The 23,066-nt window shown below is 32.7% G+C and overlaps 2 protein-coding genes across 2 annotated transcripts; one reads left to right on the top strand and one right to left on the bottom strand.

Annotated features, from left to right (window-relative positions):
• The first annotated feature begins 2,546 nt into the window (after positions 1-2,546).
• Positions 2,547-7,186, top strand: LOC101514465 (ankyrin repeat-containing protein At2g01680-like). The gene is made up of 3 exons (XM_004498197.4): positions 2,547-3,151; positions 4,007-4,416; positions 5,787-7,186. Exons 1-3 carry the CDS (start codon positions 2,809-2,811, stop codon positions 6,654-6,656), a joined length of 1,623 nt encoding a protein of 540 aa, XP_004498254.1. The 5' UTR covers positions 2,547-2,808; the 3' UTR covers positions 6,657-7,186.
• An 895-nt stretch (positions 7,187-8,081) lies between these two features.
• LOC101514138 (protein VAC14 homolog) lies at positions 8,082-18,016 on the bottom strand. Its single transcript, XM_004498196.4, has 20 exons — positions 17,499-18,016; positions 17,303-17,416; positions 17,152-17,217; positions 15,994-16,083; positions 15,789-15,908; positions 15,607-15,635; positions 15,325-15,467; positions 15,143-15,237; positions 14,747-14,833; positions 14,492-14,599; positions 14,275-14,366; positions 13,996-14,077; positions 13,486-13,551; positions 11,819-11,934; positions 11,612-11,732; positions 10,491-10,652; positions 10,183-10,311; positions 9,946-10,014; positions 9,153-9,446; positions 8,082-8,550 (listed from the first exon to the last, which is right to left on the bottom strand). The coding sequence occupies exons 1-20, from the start codon at positions 17,586-17,588 to the stop codon at positions 8,452-8,454; spliced, it is 2,172 nt and encodes a 723-aa protein (XP_004498253.1). The 5' UTR covers positions 17,589-18,016; the 3' UTR covers positions 8,082-8,451.
• Positions 18,017-23,066: the final 5,050 nt, after the last annotated feature.

Raw genomic sequence — 23,066 nt, 5'->3', positions numbered from 1 at the left:
ATATACTTTTACCAAACGGTAAAGCTAAAAATTTAGCAAGTTTACAACCACAACAATATGAAATGTCAATGGTTTGTAACTTTCCTAAAGCTCCAATAAAAGCCAAATATTTTAATCTCGAATAAGAAACATGTTCAAGGCGAGAGTGTTATAAATAAAAACTAGCAGACAAAGAATTCAAGGAAAAACTAGATACTAAGTCAACAATGGTTGTTGAGGCTGTAATATCTAGGACTCGTTGGTCATCCAAAACATAAAGTCTATTTATTTATGGCATGTCTCAATCAGCCTCCTGAAATGTGGATCTTGCACACAACAAGAAGTGGAAGAAAATATAACTGAAATTACATAGCTGACTAACAAAAGTAAGACTCAAAGTGAGATTAGGAATATAATAAACATTAGAAGAAAAAAACAAGTTAGGTGTGGAGACAAGACCAATGTCTACTAATGGCATATGAGTGTCATCATTAGTCATAATCGACACATACAAGGCAAAATTTATAGACACAAAAGATTTGTCATCATATGTCATGTGGTGATATGCTCTAGAATCAAGAATCCATACGAAAGGAGATATATCTGACAAACTAGAAGAGTTAAAACCTTTAGTAGAGGAAGCAAACATGGCATGTGATTGAGTGGTAAGAAGTTTTTCAAGTTGTTCTGCATTATCATATATTTGGGAAACCGTCTCAGATAAGTATACATAACCAGAACTAAAGCAATTAGTAGGATAGGCAAAAGCAACAACATTGGACGATGACCCCCTAAAATGCTTCTTATATGTTATCCCCAATTTTGGACAATGTGTTTTCCAATGACATATTTCTTTGCAAAAAGCACATTCATCATTACCAATCTCAACTCTCCCTTGAAATTTTCCTTTTGGAACAGGAGTAACAAAAATAGATGGAGAAGTTGAGATAATTCCTTTATCTGATACAACAGAGTGGGTCTTGAGTTTGATTTCTTCTGCAAACCATTCACTAAATAATGATTCAACAGTAGGAAGAGGAGAACGATACAAAATACCCCCACAAAGGCCCTCAAAATCATCACGAAGAGCCATAAAAAACCAAACCAGACATTGATCCTCTCTCTAATCAATGTACGTTTTGACAGCTGTTAACTCAGTTAATTTCATAAGAGCCAGTTGATCCCACAAATTAGTCATTGCTGAATATAATTATTGAATGGTCATATTGTTCTACTTAAGGACTCTAATATCACTTTCTAACCGATACCGTTTTGCAAAGTTAGACTGAACATACAAATATTTCAAGTGATCACAAATCTCTTTAGCAGTATCATATTTTGTTAGTTGCGCACTTATAGACAACTCAACAAAATTATTAATCTAAGTAATAATTTTTAAATTACTAGCATTCCATGTTTTCAAATCTTTTGCATATTTAGCTTCATCCCTTTTATCTATAGGCTTAACAGAAGTTTCATCCACATAATCCCACATATCTTTTTCAATAAAAAATAATAATAATTTCATCGCATAACTCCAATAAGTAATTTTTTCCATTGAGGTGGATACTAACCGTTTGAAGAGAATCATCCTTAGCACCAACCATAACAAATAATGACAAGAAAATACGACGAACGCGATCACTGAAATAAAATAAATTAGGGATAACTTGTCAATAGCAGAGTCAATTAGGAACCAAACAAAAATGTGTTGGAAACGGAATAGCAGAACCACATCAGAAATAGAAGAACATAAACGGAGGGATGAAATCGGTACAGGTTGCAAAAAGGTCATACAAAATCACTTTATAGTAGATCCCAAACCCAACCAAAGATCTTTGATATCATGTTAACAATGATAATCTATCATAAACATAGAAGGGAGGAAAAGGAGAAAGAACCCTTGACTAGGGTTTCATTACCAAAATGAACAAAAAGCTTGAAGTAATAGAGTTACAATAAGTATATATACTAGAGAATAGAAAAGTTTAAAATACTTTTACTATTAATATATAATAATATTATCTAACATCTCTCCTCAAACTCACAATGCATTTACATGGAACATCGAGAATTTGTCAACCAAAAAATGAAAATGTTTAGTGAAATTCATCTTTGTGAATAAATCATCAATTTGTAAGAATTAATCTTAATGTGTAAGATGACAATCAATCTCAATGTGTTTGGTGCGTTCATAAAAGATCGAGTAATGAGCAATTTGAATAATATTCTTGTTATCGCACTACATCAGAGTTAGCTCAAAAAAATAGATGTTCATATCAGAAAGAGTTATATTTATTTAATAATATCGTATCAGACAAATATTTTCTAAAATCAGTAGTTAAAATTTTAAATTTTAACATTAATTTATAATTATTTATTATGTAGTCAAAATGCATAAAATTATGTACATTTACATTGTGCAGCTGCGAGGAAATTGGATTAGATTTACTATACAGGGAAAATAAATAAATAAAACAGAAGTAACTCCAATTTTATGCATAGATAAGATAAGACAAGTAGAAGGAAACAACCTCTGATGAATCAGATACATAAGCCAATACTAAATACATTCCATCACTTTCACAATCACATGGATTTTCTGTGCAACAATACCACACGACAAATAAAACACCAAAACGCTTATGCAATCCAAAAACCACCACTTTTGTCATCAACTTTACTTCCTCCACTTAGATTCTTCCTCCCTCTTCATTCACATTTGTTTCTCTTGCCTCTACCTCTTCTGGGTTTGATTCAAAACGCAAAAAAGAAAGAAACTTTGAAGAAAGAGAGTTCATTTGTGTGTGTTTGTGTTTGTTGCATGACATGGAGTCAAATTCACTTTGCTTCATAACCCATCAAGAAATTTTCAATGTGGTTCGATCTGGGGACTTTGAAGGACTCAAAGAGTTGATGAAACAGCTTAACAAATGTGAATCCTTTAATGGGTCATCATCAATTTGTGAATCCTCAAATGGGTCATCATCGATTTCTGAAATCATGTATTTGCAGAATGATGCTGGAGAGACCTTATTGTTCATAGCTGCTGAGAATGGTTTTAAGGAAGTTTTCAGCTTTTTGTTAAGCTTTTGTGATTTGGAGGTTGTGAAGATTAGGGCTAAGTCTGATATGAATGCCTTTCATGTTGCAGCAAAGCGTGGCCATTTGGGTATTTTTTTTCTTCTTTCATTAATTTCTAGTTCTTCACTTTCATTATTTCTCATCAAATTGAGTGTGTGGCTGGTTCTGTGGTGATAAAATTTGATTTTGTTAATTAGATTTTAGTTAAAAGTAACATGAATTTCAAGTGATTTAATCTTCAATGCATTCACCAAACAATAAATTTGAGTGTAAAATATAGTTTGAAATAAAAAAATTACAAATCCTAGCTTACGGTTATAATCAATTCCAAAAAGAAAATCAATTCCAATGGATATCACCTTGACATATGAAAATCAATTTTGTGTGATTGGAATCACTTTTGGTAGCTCTCCCTACCATGAAACCAAACACACACCGGTATCTCTCATTTTGTGGGGTTGGTTATTGGATAGTTGTATTGAGGATCAAATTTAAAACACAATTTATTTTCTATTCTTTTTTATTTTTTGAAGGAATGGAAGTTTGCACAATTCTTTTGATAGTGTTGGTTGATTAGTTTTGTGTCCATAGCATTTGAACTTAGTGGTAATTCAAGAGAGTAGTTTTGGTTTGTTCTTGATTATAAACATGTAATATGCCATGTCAGAGAGTAATTTGTTCCTTTTTTTTTTCCTTCAATAAACAATCAATTTGAAATGCATCAAGGATCAATTATTCCACTTGAATCATGAATTAATATGTATTCTTTGATGTTGATATTATTTTCTCTTTTTGATAACTCTGCCATGAATGCAACTTGTAAGATGATATAACACTTCTTTTGAAATTATCATATTGCAAGTTTGTATTCTTATTTCCTTTCAACATTACTGATAGTATTGATATCAATTATGAAATGTTAGATTGTCAATCTTTTTTCCAGAAATTGTGAGGGAGATTTTGAGCATTTGGCCGGAGGTTTGTAAGTTATGCAACTCCTCGAACACTAGCGCACTTTATTTAGCCGCTGTTCAAGACCATTTGGATGTGGTGAATGCTATTTTGGAAGTTGATGTCAGTTCAATGATGATAGTAAGGAAAAATGGCAAAACTGCATTGCACAATGCTGCTAGGTACGGCATTCTTCGCATTGTAAAAGCACTTATTGCAAGGGATTCAGTGATTGTTTGCATCAAAGATAGAAAGGGTCAAACAGCACTGCATATGGCTGTAAAAGGACAGTGTACTTCAGTAGTGGAGGAGATATTACAAGCTGACCCGATTGTATTGAATGAACAAGATAAGAAGGGTAATACAGCTCTTCACATGGCCACTCGGAAAGCGCGTTCACAGGTCTATCAAACCATATTTGATTTCTATTTTTTTACCATGATTGCTTCTGTTTTGTTATAAACTAGTCCATCCAATATTTCACTTTTCCAGTCCTATGTATAATTATGCCATGTTTTGAACATAAGTGATATTAGACGGTAATTCACTCTTGCAGCCTCTATACTTGAATTTTCTCATTCTTGTTCATCATCATGAAGTAGTTCATTCTTGAGCCTTGAACATTAACTTATTTTGAATTTGCTCATTCTAATATTTTTCATACTAAAGAATGTGTCTTCACCTGATAGTTTAGGGGCATTTACTTTTTGAAAAGCAATTCTAGTTTTATTTTTAAAATTTGTGTTAATTTTACTTGTTAACAAGAAGGTAAGAGGCTTTTAAAGTGAACAATTGTCTACATTTTTAGAAACAATGAAAATATCAAAAAATTGTGTTAATTATTTCCAAAATGCATATTCGTTAATTAACATTTCATCTTCTCTCCATTAAAATGATTCACTTCAAGAGTCTCTTATCAAGGTAAGTTAGTAAATGAAAATACAACATGTTTTCACAAAGTAAACGGGGCCTTAAGTTTTTGGGGCAATTGGTTCTCGACGATCATGGTTCGTTCTATATTGATGCATGTTTCAAATCATAAGTCATCCAATTCTTGAAATAAACAATGTTATATCCTATAAAAATGGTAATAATGTGTAATGTAGCTTCCAATTGTAGACATATTTTACTTTTCTCTATACCATGGATTCAGTGGTTACAAATATGCAATGAAATCCAATTCAAGTAGAAGCAAATTACAATATTTTTTATCAACCATGTTCATAGATGAATAACAAGGGATTTTAATCATGTGTTGCCATATGCTAGTAAAAAATAAAAAATGAAACACAACCACGCTGTCATTCTTGGACTTTGAGTAATAGTCTTTGTAAAGATAACCGGTAGTTTTACAGAATAATCCATGTGGATATGATTAATCTCTAAATTGTCCTCATTGTGTATGAGATGAGGTTTATTTACACACTTAATCGATACTCTTCGAGCCAATATTGTCAATAGCGAATCTGGAAAAATAGTAGTTTGTTCAAATTCTACTACACAATAGTGTTATAGTGCCGTTATTTGACAACACTTTGTTTTAAATAGCATATTGCAAAACAACAACAATTTGTTCAAACTCCGCTAGATTATAGCACTATTGTGCCGCTGTAGCTGCCATTTAACAACACTACTTCTAGCTGCTATAAAAAGTGCATGTGACTGTCTGTTAACCTTACGTAATTGTTATCTGCCTTTCTTGCAATGCTTTTTTTTCTATTTTTTATATGAATTCCTTACCTCCCGTGACACGGTTTTCCTCCTTATTTCAGATAGTGAGCTTTCTGTTAAGCTATGCATCTATGAATGTTAATGCCATCAATAATCAGCAAGAAACAGCCTTGGACTTGGCTGATAAACTTCCGTATGGAGATTCATCTTTGGAAATCAAGGAAGCCCTTTCAGAATGCGGTGCCAAGCACGCCAGACATATTGGCAAAGTGAATGAAGCAATGGAACTCAAAAGAGCTGTGAGCGATATAAAACACGAGGTGCGGTCACAACTCATACAGAACGAAAAAACTCGCAAACGAGTTTCCGGTATAGCTAAAGAATTGAGGAAGATTCATAGGGAAGCAATTCAAAATACCATCAATTCTGTCACAGTAGTTGCCGTCCTTTTCGCCTCAATAGCATTCATGGCTTTGTTCAGTTTGCCCGGTCAATATAGAAAGAGACAGCCAGAGGCAGGGAGGGCGAACATAGCGAACGACGTTGCCTTCAGTGCTTTCTGCCTTTTGAATGCTACGTCGCTTTTCATTTCTCTTGCTGTTGTTGTTGTTCAAATCACTTTGGTAGCTTGGGACACAAGGGCTCAAAGGCAGGTTGTGTCGGTGATTAACAAGCTAATGTGGGCTGCTTGTGCTTGTACTTGTGGAGCTTTTCTTGCAATAGCTTTTGTGGTTGTTGGACATGAAAAATGGTTGGCTACTACTGTCACCCTTTTGGGAACACCAATTTTAGTCGGGACTCTAGCATACTTATGCTACTTTGTGTTTCGGCGACGTTTTGGATTCCGAAGTGATTCTCAGAGGTTAGTTAAGAGACCAAGTGGCAGCAAATCGTTCTCGTGGTCTCACTCTGCGAATATATCAGACGTGGAGGAATATAATTCTGATGTTGAGAAGATTTATGCTTTGTGAGTCAAGTGTGTTACTATTGAACATCGTTGTTTCGACCTTTCTACATGTAAAAGTATATTCTCTCAAGATTTCGGATGCCACATAAACATGCATCATCCTCTACAGTTGTTGTATGGCACAGTGAGATCCTCCGTAGCCTCTCCTGCATCGGTAGAAAAATCTCAATTGTTGGATTAAACAAACTACCAAGAGATCAACACCTTCGACCGTTAGACTAATCCAACACGAATTAAGGGATTGAAGAAGATCCAAAATCTTGAGATGACCTTGTAAAGTGAAAACTATCTCTCTTTTGGATAATAAATAAGTGGGATGCTATCAACATTTATATATGATAGGAGAGATAGACCAAATTCTCATGTGCCAAAATCATGTAAAGTTTTAACTGAGTATTTATTATTATTCCCTTTTTGACAAGAATTTAGCTGCTTAATTTGCAGTTAACTCATAATCTGAAGTCTCATGTTTATTTATGTGTATAAAAAAAATATACAAATAAATTTCTACCAAGTTTGTACCTTGCTCTGGAATCATAAGAAGTGTTCTGCATAATATGGTTAGTGTACTTAGGTTTAGCCCTTAATTATCAAGTGTGGCTGGTAAGTAGTAACACACACACACCCTTTATTATTGGTTTATTTTCAAAAATGACAATTTTAGTTGTCTCACAGGTTACTTTTTAAGAGTAAAATGAAGCAATGACAAAGGTGGCGTTAAATAAGTGTTGCATGCAAACAATACACATCTCTAATATTTTTCAAGTAGGTGAATAATTTCAATACAACCGGGCTTTATTTGGAGACCATGGACACCGTTTGTTTTATCTTGGAGAAAAATGTATTGACAGTGACAGTCGGTGATTAAGTTACACTTTTATAAAGTTTAACTTTTAAACTCTTACAAATTTATAATTTTAAATTATAAAAATAAATCGACACTTTGATAAACTCTCACGAGTTTAAAAAAGCTGATAAACTTAATAAACTTTCAATTTTACTAGTATTTTATGAATTTACGATTCTACATTTATCTTAATATGTAAAATGTATTAATATTAACCAATTTCTGATTTAATTATGTATGCATTACAATATCTATTGGTTTTAAAAATAAAATATATAGTGTTATTTTTAATTTATTGTGAGGATAAAAGGTTGAGTTAACTTTTACTCTCCATAGAAGTACATGTGGTTACAAGAAAGATAGGTTACGGCAAAGCAACAGAGGGTAAAAATAAAAAAAACTAAAATTAAAATTAATTATGCATATATTTAAAATTAAAATAGATTTTTAAAATATATATTCTCGCTGGTGTAAAATTTTAAATTATTGTTTTACCGTCAGAGTCTAAGAACAGGTGGTTGATAGGCGGTGTATGTCAGTGTCATCAACCCTAAAATGCAAGTTCAATTTCTACTCATAAAATAGATTAAACTGAATATATATTTCAACATAACAGTGGAAGGAGTGTAACTTTGCTATTTTCCATGAGTGTAATTTACTCTAAATAAAAAGAAAATTTACCAGATAGAATAACCCATCTAGCCCACATGGTTTTTAAACAAAAATAACATAACCACGTGGGCTTCACGTTTTACATGGTCAAAAGAATAGCCCAGAAACCCCCCAAGCTTCATCTTGATTCCAAAACCCCAATCTTCACCATCCCAACCTCTATAACAAATAGAATAAAACGAGCTACAATGATTTACAATTTTACAAATCATACCCGACCCCATTCATAGTTCACATGCACTAGATTAGACTCGTGATATAGGTAGAAATAACATTAGAATTATAGTTGTAGTTGCCCTGAATTTCTCCTTGATCTTGAAGGAGGAACATATAGATCAGTAGACTGAGGTTTCTGTGGCTCTTCCTCTTTTTGTGCCTCCTGCATTTATTGAAATATTGACATCAGAAAACAGAATTCGACTCAGAAGCATGTCTGAAATCAGGCCGTCTTCCCAAGAGAAATGATAAGAAAATTTGACAACAATTTAGATGGTTAACGTTATTTATATGTGGTTAATTACATTCACTTGATGGTTAATGAATATAACAATGTGTGACAACTCATTAACCATTAACTGATCATAATTAACCATGATTTTGAATGGCACTAACCATAAAAAAGTATCCAAAAAATACTTAATATCCATTATAATTATCCAAATTATATTCAAATATACATGATTTTCAATTTATGTTTTTAAAAATCATGGTTAATGACTTCAAAATTGTGATCAGTTGTGTTATTCGGACGGTTAATGAGTTGTTTGTGAAACCTTGTTATATTCATTAACCATCTACTAGACGTAATTAACCATGTATTTAAACTGCATTAACCATCCAAATTATTGTCAAAGTTTGTAGCCCCCAAAAGAATACAAATCTAAATTTGATAAACCACCAACTAATAATTTATGCAAAACATTTTATAATAACTTCAATAATAATAAAAAATCAACACAGCAGAATGAAGAGGCCAACAACCTTTGGTAATGAAATGGACACACTGCGTGACTTTGTTCGTGATTTAGTGTGTACCCGGTGCTGCTTCTGCATTTGCTGAAACTGTTGCAACCTCGCAGCAAAGTTTATTCCATTATATGGGCTCCCATCATCTTCAGTTACATCACCATCCTCATTGGTTTGATATCCATCAGGCATCTGATGAGGAAATTGGTTGGGATCCCCAGAAGGCACTCTATTCAGTTGTCCACGATTGAAAGAATATGACGGTACAGCTTTTAAACGAGTTTTTAGTATCTTAAAGGCTGCACTTTGCTGCATGGTGGTACAAAATTAAGAGTCAAGATGTAAACATCAAACCACTAATTCAAAACTTCTACAAGTAGATTCTGAACAATATATATACTAGGTATGTCGTTAAATGCATATATGTATGTTTTTTCGTTTACCTAAATGTGTTCAGAAAGTGTAACAGCTAGATTGAATAGTTCTTCATTTACAGGCGTAACCTACTATACCCGAATATTAAATATCTTGCAAAGTAAAAGGAGTGCAAAGGGATGGGAATGCATAATATATACTGCAACCCTTCCTCTAAAATAATATTTATAAATAACTGCATTGAAATAAGAAATGTATCCATTTTAAGAATGGGGTAATATACACCAGTAAACAGGGTAATAATATCAAGCAAAATGTCACTTCTAACTGATGCTAAAGTTTAAAAAATCGCCCCCTACCAAGAAAGAATGTTGGAAGACACCCCACTCTTACAAGAGAATTAATGTGCTGACAACTATTTAATTGCAGATACCTGAGGAAGCAACATCAGAAGACCATACAATGCTTTGAATAGCCATAAATATCTCGCAGGATCGAGAAGCTGCAAAAGTGATGTTCTAGTACATGAGGAAAGCCATTTAAAAATAAAACTATACTTCAGCCTTAATATCTCCATATTAATCATATTTTACCAGACTGAAGAATAAAAATGTTATTACAAAACTTGAAGATTCACATCGATGAAAAATGGTCTGTTTTGATTAAGCACCTGCAGTCTAAGATAAGCAAAGATTGGAGTTTCCAGCAAGCGAATCAATTTATCGAGTTGGACCAAAAACTTGACATTTATATCCTCCTCTACCAAAGATTGAATCACAGTACTTGAATGTTGGTAAGTCTGTTGAGGAAGATGCAAAATATATATTACACAAATGGGAGCGTGTTATTATCCAAATAAAGCTATAGCTAGATCCACAGATAAAGATTGTTTACTGTGTGTGCGTCCAATTGCACACATGTGCTAGAGAAAGAATTAAAATGGAAACAAATGCGCATAACCAAGTTATAGAAATATACCTGAGCTAAAAAGCAGAGACTTATAATTGCCATTGGAGAATGACACCAAGAGGCATACAAAGAAACATACAAGTCCTTCCCAGCAGGATTTACCAGTGATTGCTTCAAAAGATCTCGAATCTCAGACAATTCTGATGATGTAAGCAAGATCAAATTCAAAGCCTGAAAAAAAAATTCGAAGAGAAGAAAAATATATACAGTGAATACTGTTTCGCTACATAGGGTTGTCTGAGTTTCAGACTCGTGAAAAACAATTAGAAATATAACAATGAAGCAGAGGCAACAAAATGATGATATTTCCAATAGGGTTCCAGGAATGCTGTCCCCAAAATCATCTAGGCTAGATCTATTAAAGATAAAGGCATTGACTTATCTACGGTTCTACAAAATTGATTGTAGCCAACAATAGAGGACCATGCCGCATATTACTATTAAGTCAACAACAAAAACAAATTTCCATAAAATAGCAGTGGCAATCTTGCACTTCCAATTCTATTGAAGTACAAGTTAAGTTTGCTAACATGTTGGTCCCCAAATATTATGATTTTATCATTTAGTCCCTCATTTTCAATTTTTTCTCACAAGTCCAACATAAACTATTTTTGCTTACCAAATCATCTCTCCATTACATTTCACCATTACCTAATAACCATTAATTATGTTTTCCGTCCTTAAAAATATCACAATGACTTTAACAATTCTTCAGTAGAATATTTTTGTTTACCAAATGCTCTATCTATTTGTATGCCACCTGTGCACTTAACTATGGAATGCAACGGAATACTGACAGAGAGATCGTTTGGTAAACATAATCACTTATGGAGGACTCATTGCAATAAAAAAATTAGGGAGGCAGATGGGAAAATAGCAATAGTTTGGGACCAAAAAAACATGTATTAAATAACAATTTTTAAAACATGATATGGATGTATCGACAACATTCAACAGCTACAATGAAAGAGTTAGCCAGTTGTGTTATAAGAAAAGGGCAAAAACCAAATTCTTCCCATTAATGCAAATAGTTCTATCTCTGCCATCCACGTAACACAGCATATTAATGAAACAGCAGCATGAAAGTCCAAAGCAGACTTTTAATTAGCTCTGGGAAAAGTCAAACAAACCTGAACCATAATTGATGCAAAATCCAAATCAGATTCTCCTTCTAATATTGTAGAAAGTTCACGGTAGACTCTCTCAGCATTCAAAAGCACACAAAGGCGGCGGATTATCAAAGCACCACGCCTGGAGTTTATTGTATTAAATGAAATTTTAATGGAAAGGTAATAATATAACTAAAAGAATACATAGGATGAAGAAAAATAGCTTACTTCTCCAAAAGAGAATAATCAAGCCTGAAATTGTGCACAAGGAAAACGACAAGCTGCCGGAAGTGCTGAGGATCTCTTGCAATGCATGCATGAACATCAAGAACTAAAAGAACAACCTATTTGATATTAAAGAATTCAGATGATTAATGACAATTCATGTGAATGATTTCCAGTTTCCACAACTAAAAAATATAGCATGCAAGGAAATCCTCAATAATATCACCTCTTTATTCAGTTAGCAAAGAGCAATGTTTAAATACCAAATCAGAGAATAAACAGATGAGATCTCAAGGTCACCATTTAATCGGTTAAAACAATTAGATTTGAGGTTGAATCCCTGATTGAACAGTGGTTGACCATGATAATTTCCAACTGGTATCCAGTTATTACAACAATGTTTAATAGTCAAGAAGGCATGATTAAGAAATCGATATGGTCTCTAACCATTGGCATCAATCCAAGATTACAAAATGGAGTGGGCAATTCCAATGATGCAATAGGAGGACAATGGATACTGAGACAAAGAGAAAAAATATGTAATTTATCCTCTAAACATAAATGCTCAAAACGTTTATATAAAAAAAATCCAAAATCATAGACATATCTTCATTATCAATCGAAAGTCATAGTCTAGCACACAATCATTATTAATCTATGGCATAATTATCAAATAAATAACAAGAGACTGAGGGCTGAGGTGCAGTGTTGGGCTGGTTATGACTGAGATGATGCCATGGCTGAATCAAAGAGGGGCTGGAATTAACAACCAACAGCAAAAAGATACAGAAAAGAGGATGTGACTCACAACAAAGAAGATATTGAGGATGGACTCAGGAACGAAGCAAAAACCAATGGCAGACCTGCAAGTATGAACCATGAAAAGTCTGGAAAAACGGCAGACTCAATAGAGGTTAAGGGGCTGCCAGAAAAACATTTTGGAGTTGCCAGAATTATGCTAGGTGGCTAGAAAAGCAAGAGCTCACCATGAAACACCACCTTCTAGAGATAGGTGATGGCATTGCCTGCCGGAGATAATTGTCAAACTCGGAGGTTAACACAGAACTTGCCAGTACATAGAACTTTTGGATTTGACTCAATTGGCCATTGATAATAGTTTCAGAATTATAGAACAGAAATGAGCTTTTGTGAGATTGATTTGTTAGACAAAAAAATAAGAAGTATTGAAAAGGTAAGAAGTCTTCCTAATCTGGGGGGTGAGCCAATGTGGCTCAAAGAAAAATAAACCTCACCAATCTCTTCCCATGTCATCTAATATAAGAACAAGTTGAAACCTTTTACCTATGATCAGAAATACCAACTCTGTAGCACTGGCACTTATAACCGAAGGCATGTCCCAATGTCCGACACGTGTCGGTGTCTGACACCGATTCGTCACCAAAACATTGATCACATTCAATTAATACATTTTCTCAAACTATTACCGGTATCAATGTGTCAGTGTCCAGTGTTTGTGTCAATATCCATGCTTCACATAATAGAAATCCCAAGCCACTCACCTACTCTACATTCCCAAACACCATACTCGGTATTGCAACTACTTGTCGAGGCACTTTGTATATATGTATTTAGACATTTTCAAGATATTTAGAGATAAATTATTTGATTTAATAAAAAATAATGGGGAAAATAGTATTAGTTTAAATTACCTCATCAGATGGATCTGAAAGTGCTTTGAGTAGGGTGTCAAATATGTCATTCAGGTATGTCAAAACCTGTTTCAGTTTCAGACAAGAAATCAGTTGTGAGACATTGTCACCAAAATCTCTATCATATGGACAAAAAGGAGATAGCACCTTAATAAAACATTTCATATAAAGTGAAAAAAGTGATTACTCGGAGAAGGGTTTGACAATTAGAAAATAAAGTTTTACACTGAAAAGGAAAAGAAAGCCAAACAATAAATTGGTAACCAAATTGTATGTTATTCAATCTTCATGACCAAACAATAAATTGAAGTTCCCATGTTTCATTGGCTCTTGGACTGATGGTGAACCTATAATCAAAAACCTATACATCGGGCATAAACAACAAAATGTTTCCAGAGACAGTAATGTCAAAATGGGAATGCCATTGGGCTCTATGATATAGACATCGAGAAGGATATTAATAGAGCATCCATAATATATCAAAATGGAAGATGAAAATAATCTAGTCACCTCAATACGATGTCTGTCTAAAAGGATTGATATCCACTGCAAAGCTTCGATTCGAGTAGCCTCCCATTCACTAGATAGTTGCCTGACCAAGCAAACCATTCCCAAAATCATTTCACAGATTAATCATTGCAAACTACAGTTGATTAAACAAAATGGATCCTCTTGATCATTTCCCAGTAGCCTGACTAGTGCTCACCACTGTAAAAATCATTTTTTTTTTCAGTTACAAGTTTTTTGAAATTCAAACCTAGCCTTTTTCCCAGGTAAGAAAAACTACACCTCCTTGCAATGGAGAGAATTGCTCCTACATCAAATGCTTCAGCTGGATCAGCATTGATTGCTCGCAGCTCTTCATTGGTTTCCCGAGCAACCTTACAAATAAGCCAGAAATTATTTTAATAATTCATAGTTGTGCATGCCAGGCAACACTAAAATATGGGTCAAAATGGAGACTTTCAACAAATAAACTGTAAAAAAACGTGAGAAGGAAACATACCACTCTAATTTTCTCTTCTTTATCGGATATGCAAGGCAAAATGGCTCCAAGAATGTCAGCATAGTATGGAACAAGCTGATCTCCACCAAGTTTGACAAACTCATTTATCTGTTGAAACCAAAATAGAGACATTATTTGAGAAAAATAATGAACAACAAAACAAAAACTAACAATTTTCACAAGATGCCAACACTAAGCAATACTCTGTTGACACTAGGCTTGTTTAACAAGTCAAAACATTGCAATGCCACTTACCCATGTAATAGCTGTTAACCTTGTAAATTCATCTGGAGAACCAGCCCTCTGTACCAGTATTTCAGCCATTCTACCATAATCTACAGACTTCAAGAGTAGCACTGCTTGAGTCAGAAAATGACAAATGAACAAAACATGTTGCTTTTGCTTCAAAATAGTATGTGAAAATGATGCACAGCATAGTTAATCAACACAAAATGCACCAAAAAAGAGTAGTTGGCAAATAGATGAATCCTTATACATGGGAAACCCATCAATGGATAAAAGCTGCAGTTAAATCTTTCCCAAAGAGCTAACAGGGAAAAACAACGAAATAAAAGCAGAACTAGCATCTGAATAAATCCAAAAGGCTTGCTACTGAAACAAAATGTAAAAATATATTAGCAGAAACCTTACTGGGGAGTTCTTTATCTCTTGAAGAAACTCAGAGAGAGCTGAATCAGCTTGTTGACGTATTTCATGACTTGAATCGCTCAACATATTAAACAAACCTGAGGCATTTATAAATGATTAGGTATTTTACATTGAGTTTGTACAAAAATGTCGGGGAAAACTCGTTCTTCAATTGATACACTTACCATCAAGAAAATCAGGAAGAAATCCCAGCATATCAATATCTGGAACACTATCCAATACAGTAATCCATCCTACCAAAAACTGGCGGACATATGGATTCAGTACATTCATGCGCTCCCTCAATAATGGTATAAATTCTTCAATACTGAATATCAAGAAATGAAAGTGGAGGGGCATGAAGCAGTATAAGTTACATTCAGAGATCCACATATCAACAAGTCTCTTTGAAACACAAGGTAGTCATACAGAGAAGCATATAGCTTAATTGTGAGAAGAGAGTGCACCTGAACTGATCACTTTCGGTCACAATATCCTGTGATAATAGATTAAAGTATAATCATTAGTTTAATCTAAAAAAGGATTTGAATCATTAATTGTTTAATCTCTAATTCAGAAAATATCTGATGTATGAACGCATGAAGAACTTCTAAAAGGCTTGTTGGAGTTCAGGAGAAACTTATTATACCTTCACAAGTCGATCTAACAGATGTGCAGCACTTTGTACATTGGCATCTGAGTCTGCAGAAAGCTTGCATAAGGCATCAAAGATCTGGTTGAAGAATACAATAAAATCTCCTCTCACAACCTAGCATCAAAACATAATTCACATTGGATGATTGTATATTATCGTATTTAAGCTTTATATAGGTAAGCATAAGTTAACTCCTCACCTTAGCAATGTTATATAGTGCTTCACAAGCATAATAACGAACTCTGCTATCTTGATCAGAGAAAGAATTTAACACAGGAGGCACAATTTGCTATCAAACAAAAGAAATGTAGGTAAGAAGAACAAAAATGATAAAAACACAAACACACATGATATACACATAGCACATGCTCTCGCTTAACACATGCCCTCACACACAAACGTGTGGAGACATGTCAATTAAGCTCTCAATAAAATAAAAGAATAACAGTAATGGTAGTAGACTAATCGTAGCAGTAGCAGCAGCAGTAATACATGCTTGTGACAAATTCAACTTTGAAGAAAAAAATTTAACTAAATAATAGATATACCCTAGCTTGATAAAAATTCACACATTTCAATTTTATCCCTTGAGGTTAAAATTTGTGTTTCTCAATGTTCATCCAAAGGGAGCCTGAGAAAAGTTTAAATGGAAAGCAGTCCAAATATTTTTACTGTATGAGATAAAGTGAGGGTATTTGAAAGTTTGAAATTGAACCAAGATACTTTCTTATATTGTTGTCTACATATGATACGTAAGTGATTCATCAAAGCCATTCCTCTCACCCTCAACAGAGAGTTGCTTGAGAAACCTCTCATTTTATGCCAATTATAGAGCAACAGAAAATTAATCCGAAGTCCAAACAGTTACGAAATAATGATAGGCGCCTAAGTCCCACATCAAGTGGTAAGGGATACTCGGCGGAGTACTTAATTGGCTGGGTTCTACACAATAGATATATAGCTTTTAAGGGAGGATTTCCCAAGTGCTTGGATACTCACCAATTATAGAGGAGATGAGTGGAAAGGCTGAGTAAAGCACACATAGCTGGTGCCAGGACGTAAGCACTCAAGGGTGATGCTATGTTAGAGACTTTGGTATCATAGAGTGTCTAAGTTCAACGTCGAATAATATGAGATGTTTGGTGTATGTAGAACTTAGTGGTATCTTTCCTTTGGGTGATGCTACGTTAGAGAGTTGGGTATTATAGGGTGCCTTGTCTAAGTCCCACATCGAGTATTATGTCAACTACAAAGTACACCATAATAAACTTTGCATAATTTCACAAGTGGTAAGAGTTTAAAATACAATCCATGACACACACACACACACACACACTTGTATGTAGATAACCCTCACCTCGAGATGCTGAGCAGCTTCATTAGTCAACCCAACAGTAGCAGCAGCTAAGCTTATCAACCCTCCCTTCATTAAATAAAAAATAATTATAACATGCTCAAATTATTAAACATAATACCAAAAAATGAAATAAACATAAAGTTTGAACTACCTTGCGATGATTTGCTTGTGGTGAATAAGTGAATTCCGTAGTCAACAAAGTGATCACAGCAGTTATCTTATCATGATCCCCAGCAGAAGCAAGCTGCTTCACAATCCCCTCAACCTATTTCCACAAAAAAATCCTTCAAATTCAACCAAATTGCAATAACAAACAAAAAATCACAATGAGAGAGAGAGAAGAAAACCTCGAGAGCAGCATTTTTTCGCTTCTCATAAAGCTTATCGGCGAGATTACGGAGCACGGCAGCCGGAATCACCGTTAGAGCATCCGCCATAGAAACAGCTTCGAAATCGAAAAAACAGAAACGAAGGAAGGGAAAATTTGAAATCAAATTCGCTTGCGGATCTTTTCCTGCTCGAAACGAAACATAGTTGATGATTCCGTTCCGAGAATGGAAACTTGCAAATTAGCGAGGTTTTCTTGGAGAATTGACGCGGAAATGCGATTGAGTTGGGAGAATCGAAGATCAGATCTAGGGAGAGAGAAGAATTTGGAAATGAAACCTAGAAAATTGATGTTGCTGTTGTGTTTCAATTTTTGTTGGAGGATTTTTCCGTTTGTGTGAAAATTTAGTTGAGATTGAAGTTAAATGAAATTTGGAGTTTCTTTTTTAAGATTTAAGATAATAATGATAATAATTAAGCTGTGAGTGGAGTCAGTGAACGCTTCTGTTTCGAACAAACTGTTTAGCTGGAAGAGAGAGAAAATCACGGAGTCTTTTTTTTCCAAATCACGGAAGTCTTCACTATTTATTTATTTTACTAAAGTTTTATTTATTCATGGGAATCAATTTGTTTATAAAAATATAATATATGATAATTCTTCTGATATTAAATTGGTATCTATTTCTTCAACTTAAATATTTTCATAAAATAATTATAAAAATAAACATTAAAAAAGTTATTAGTTTTTATAAAATTTTAATATTTTATTTTTAATTTTTATAAAAAAAACTATTTTTAGTCTCTAAAAAAATCCCTAAATTTATTTATGAGTTATGTTTTCAATTCAACTCAACTCATGTTTATCATTCATATTTTTAAATAATTTATATATATATTTAAAATATTATAAAAATTTAAAAAAAATTAAAAAAGATTAATTGAATATAAATTTTTAAGTGTCAAAAGTTGAAATTTTCATATTTAATTGATCATCTATTTGTTATTTGTAAGAAATATTTTTATAATGTTCTAAACACACAAAAAAAAAATTCAATTTAAAAACTTAAATGATAATTATGGACTAAAGATGAATAATTTTTTTATAGGATATATATATATAACTTTATGAGTTTAAGTTTCATGCATGGTCGATATAACAAGTTTTACAAAGACAAATCATGACCAAATATATGAGTGAATTTATAAATAATTATGGTAAAAATCAAACATTATTAATTATTTAATAATTATAATTGATTGATAGTATAAAAAATCTTCACACTAACAATGTATATAAATTAAGTTTTAACTTTACTATTTTTACTTCATACAAATTAATGTATATACAAAAATGTTATATAAACACAAAAATTTGACAAAAATGAAACACTTGTATTGTAGTTGTATTAATTGTACATAAATGCATACTTCATGTGGCCTCCACATTTTCTACCTTCTTATATATATAATAAATATAAATACATGTGACTCAACTCATATAAATTTTTTATTATAGAAAAATAAAGTTATTTTATTTTACATTATATTGTTTTTAAAAATGTATAGTTTAAGGTATTGTTTAGAAAGAAAAGTGATACCACCAATTTTCTTTTGGCTTTGTTTGGAGTTTGGACATGAAACAAAACAAGTAGAGAAAATTAAAGGAAGAAAAGAAAGAAGTGAGAGATAATTTAGAGGATTTGAATATTTTTAGTTATGGAAATAAATTTAGGATATTTTCATCATATATAGATGGATAAAAAAAAATAGGATATTTTCTAGTTCATTTTTAATAAAGTGGATAGTCGGCTTAGTAGTTGAAAATTTAAACAACTTTTTTTTTGTAAATCGTTTGACTCTATCTAAATGGATTATTCAAACTCTTTTGTGCAATATGTCAATCTTCTTCACTCTAGATATGATATTGATAGAAAATGTCACAATTTTCTATGGGCATTTCAGAGTCTAGTAAAAAAGTTCACTTGTAATACTAGATTAAAATCTGTAATCTTAAGCATTTTGGTGGCATTGATCTTCGTTGTGTTCACGATATTAATTTTACTTGTATGCTCAAAGCTAGTTGAGACTTTTGTTCTCGATTGAAGATCTTAGGTAAAAGTTGTGTCACAACTATATTTTAGGTACTTCATATGTAAGGGTCTAGTTTCAATATGGGGTGCATTAAAGGAAAATTTGGACTCAAGAGTTAGTAATGGTATTCATATGAATTTATGGGCGGATCATTGAGCGCCTTAACTAGTTCATCTCACTAATCATGTCTTGAGCAGGATTCTGCGAGATGAGATTGGTAAACATGTTAGATGCTAATTTAATGTGGCTAACAATTGTTATCAATCGCATTAATGCTTTATCGGTCTTAATTACTACGGATGTATATGATGTTTTAGTTTGGCGTGGACAATCTGATAGAACATTTTCTTCTAACTCTACGTACGTTACACCAAGAATGGTGGTTCAGACATCTACAAATGAGCACTACTGGACTATTTGGGGTTGGAAGGGCCCTTAAAGACTATAGGTGTTGACGTGGAAGATTGCTCATAATTGGACTGTTAGCTTTTGTACTCCCATTTAAACTTGTACCCCCAATTTGTTAAAAACTCAGTTTTACCCTTAATAAATTCATTCACGTGAGCGGTAAAAAAAATTACTCCAAAATCTGACCCCCTCGTTGAAATTTCCGGTAAGTAATTTTTTGCAACTAAATTTCCGGTAGTTATATTTATTACCGGAAATTTGGTCAATGAAATTTCTGATAGTTGTATTTTCAATACCGGAAATTTCTGGTAGTTGTATTTTTAATACCGGAAATTTGAAATTTCCGGAAGCTACCGGAAATTTGAAATTTCCGGAAGCTACCAGAAATTTCAAAAAATTTGAAAAATCCGGTAGTTAGTTTTTATTCACCAGAAATTTCGTTTTTTGAAATTTTCGGTAGTTAATCCGGAAATTTCAAAATTCCGGTAGTTATTTATTTATTTTTTTTTTTGAATATTTTTTTAATTTGTTTGTTATTTTAGGGTTTAGGTTTAGTGTACCGGAAATTTCAAAAAGGAATGAAATTTCCGGTAAACAAACTGGAAATTTGAAAAATCTGGTAGTTAAAAATGCATACCGGAAATTTCAAAAAATGAAATTTTCGGGAAGGCCTCCGGAAATTTCAAATTTTCGGTATTGATTTTGAACTACTGAATTTTTCAATTTTCCGATGAACCTTCCCGGAAATTTCATTTTTGAAATTTCCGGTATGCATTTTGAACTACCGGAAATTTCACTCTTGAAATTTCCGGTAAAAACTTTTTTTCAGAAAAACTCACTTTTTCTTATTTTGACTTTTACTGATTTTTTGAATGTTATTTTGGGTATTTTACTCAAAAAACATTAAATTAGGGGTACAAGTTTAAATGGGGGTACAAAAGCTAACAGTCTCATAATTGTCTTCTTACTAATGATAAATGAGTCCACCATAGAATGATCAATGACTTAATGTAAGTCTTTGTCCAGTTTGTGTTTCTCTTAATGAACCGTTATCTCATGTACCTAGGGATTGTTAGAGGAGCATGGAGATTTTTCATTGTCTATATATGTGGAGCCTTGATTCCTTTAGGATTATGGTTGCATAACATCATTACTTGGTTGTTGAATAACTTAAAGACTCTTTATTGTTCAAAATGTAGTGTTTGGTCGACAATGTATGTAGTAACCCTTGATTGGTTGGATCAGGGAGATTATTCAACAACAGGTTTCAATCATGCAGTTCTTAGCCATACAAGATTGTCTTCCTCCTATATACTTTGGTAAGGATGTTTCCCTACTCATCATTTAGAACCTCGCTGTTTCTAGGAGCGCGAACATTAATCGAGGTGGTGTTATGACTAATCTTGGAGCTATGACAACATGTGGATATGTGATTTCAAGATCATAATGGAAATTTTTTGTTTAAGTGGGGTTTCAGATCAATTGATATTAATTTAGTTTCTAAGGTGGTTGTGGGTTTGGTGTTAGATGGGTGCAATACTAGAAATCCTTGTTACTTGCTCGGTAATCAAATTCATCATTCCTTGCGGTAGTTGGATCATTACTCTTTGAATCATGTTTTTTTGTGAAGTTAATCAAGTTGCAAACATTTTTGTTAAGTATGATTTACATATGAATAATTATGATAGAACGTTTGATGTTATTCATGCTTTTGCTTCCTTCGTCTTAGCTAATAATTTTTAGCCTTTTCTTTTTCTTCTATTTTTGTTGTTGGGACTTAGTCCCCTTTATTCCACCCAAAAAGAAAAATCAAATGGTTTTCACCCAAAATGAAATTGTTAAATACTTTTTTTAAAAAATAAAATAAAAATATTAATTGTATCCCAAGAATTTGAACCTACTTTTTCTTCAAAACAACAAACTTTGATCACATTAATTTTTTTTTTAGATGAAATGATAAATAAACTCACATACAACAACGACAAAATCCTGAACATGAGACATAATATTCACCCTAACAATATCAATGTTTACAGTTGAATTAAGTCATTCAAATGTAAAAAAAATAATGTTTCAAAGTATAAAATTATACATTCTTTGTTTTTTTAGGAAAATACATTATCATATAGAATTAATGTTTTAAAAACCAGACCAAATCAACTAGCTTATCAATTGATTCATTACCATTTAAATTGTAGCTTGATTGAATTCAATTGAACTAGAGTTGAATTCAACCAATTTTTATTTTGCATTTATATTTATTAGTTTATTATTTATCTAGTACAACTATAGTTGAATTGATTCATGACTTAAATGTCTCACTGCTTCAATCTGAGTGATTTTTAGAACATTTGTTAGAACAATTACAATTAACCATTAAAAAAAAAAGACTATTGACATGCATGCCAAAGAAAACAATATCTAAAAACTAAAAAAAAATCTGTGAAAATAAAAAATAAGTTTTTTTTTTAAATAATAGATATAATTTTAAAATTTTGTTTTTCAGAAGGGTATTTCTGAAAAAATATAGAAAAAAATAAAGGAAGTAAAAGGGAAAAAAAATGGAAAGCAAAAAATAACCTTTTTCATTGTGTAGCCTAACAATAACAATGGTTCTTTTAAAGATTTAAAAAAAAAAAAAAAAAAAAAAATGCAAAAAGGGTGGGAATGGGCCCTCTGGTTGACTATTATTAGAAATGTAGAGAGAGTGATGGATTCACTTTGAGAAGAGAGAAACAGACTCAGAAATGTAAATTCTATTATTGATCAAATGAAATCTATTTACAATAGGTATAAGATACAATTTATATAGGTAGGGAATCCTAGAGAGTTAGTTATGATTGGTGCTGACTCAGTACCAGTTAGTTACAATTGAATGAGATTAGTTTGCAAAATTTGTAGAGTTAACTATGTACTGTTAGTGTTAGCTCTGTACTACTTGTGCTACTTCACTTTACAGCTTGTATTTTACAACTCATTCATTATTCCCTATTATTTCCCCTCAAGCCAGGGAGCTTTTGTCAACCACCTTGACCCTGACTCGTAGAGTCAGAAACTTGAGTGGGGACAAGGGCTTGGTCAGCAAGTCT

The sequence above is a fragment of the Cicer arietinum genome, chromosome 4, assembly GCF_000331145.2.
Source record: "Cicer arietinum cultivar CDC Frontier isolate Library 1 chromosome 4, Cicar.CDCFrontier_v2.0, whole genome shotgun sequence".
NCBI lineage: Eukaryota > Viridiplantae > Streptophyta > Magnoliopsida > Fabales > Fabaceae > Cicer > Cicer arietinum.
Note: the sequence above shows the minus strand (reverse complement) of the source record. Positions and strands in the feature narration are given on the sequence as shown.

What these genes read in the sequence shown, in the direction of transcription:
- LOC101514465 (XM_004498197.4), top strand. Translation starts at nt 2,809, where the DNA reads ATGGAGTCAAATTCACTTTGCTTCATAACCCATCAAGAAATTTTCAAT. An exon ending in AGCAAAGCGTGGCCATTTGG is followed by an intron (nt 3,152 to 4,006) that starts GTATTTTTTTTC and finishes TCTTTTTTCCAG; the next exon opens with AAATTGTGAGGGAGATTTTG. An exon ending in CTCGGAAAGCGCGTTCACAG is followed by an intron (nt 4,417 to 5,786) that starts GTCTATCAAACC and finishes TCCTTATTTCAG; the next exon opens with ATAGTGAGCTTTCTGTTAAG.
- LOC101514138 (XM_004498196.4), bottom strand. Translation starts at nt 17,588, where the DNA reads ATGGCGGATGCTCTAACGGTGATTCCGGCTGCCGTGCTCCGTAATCTC. An exon ending in TTTCAGATCCATCTGATGAG is followed by an intron (nt 11,935 to 13,485) that starts GTAATTTAAACT and finishes AATATCAAATAG; the next exon opens with GTTGTTCTTTTAGTTCTTGA. An exon ending in TGTCCATTTCATTACCAAAG is followed by an intron (nt 8,551 to 9,152) that starts GTTGTTGGCCTC and finishes CAATAAATGCAG; the next exon opens with GAGGCACAAAAAGAGGAAGA.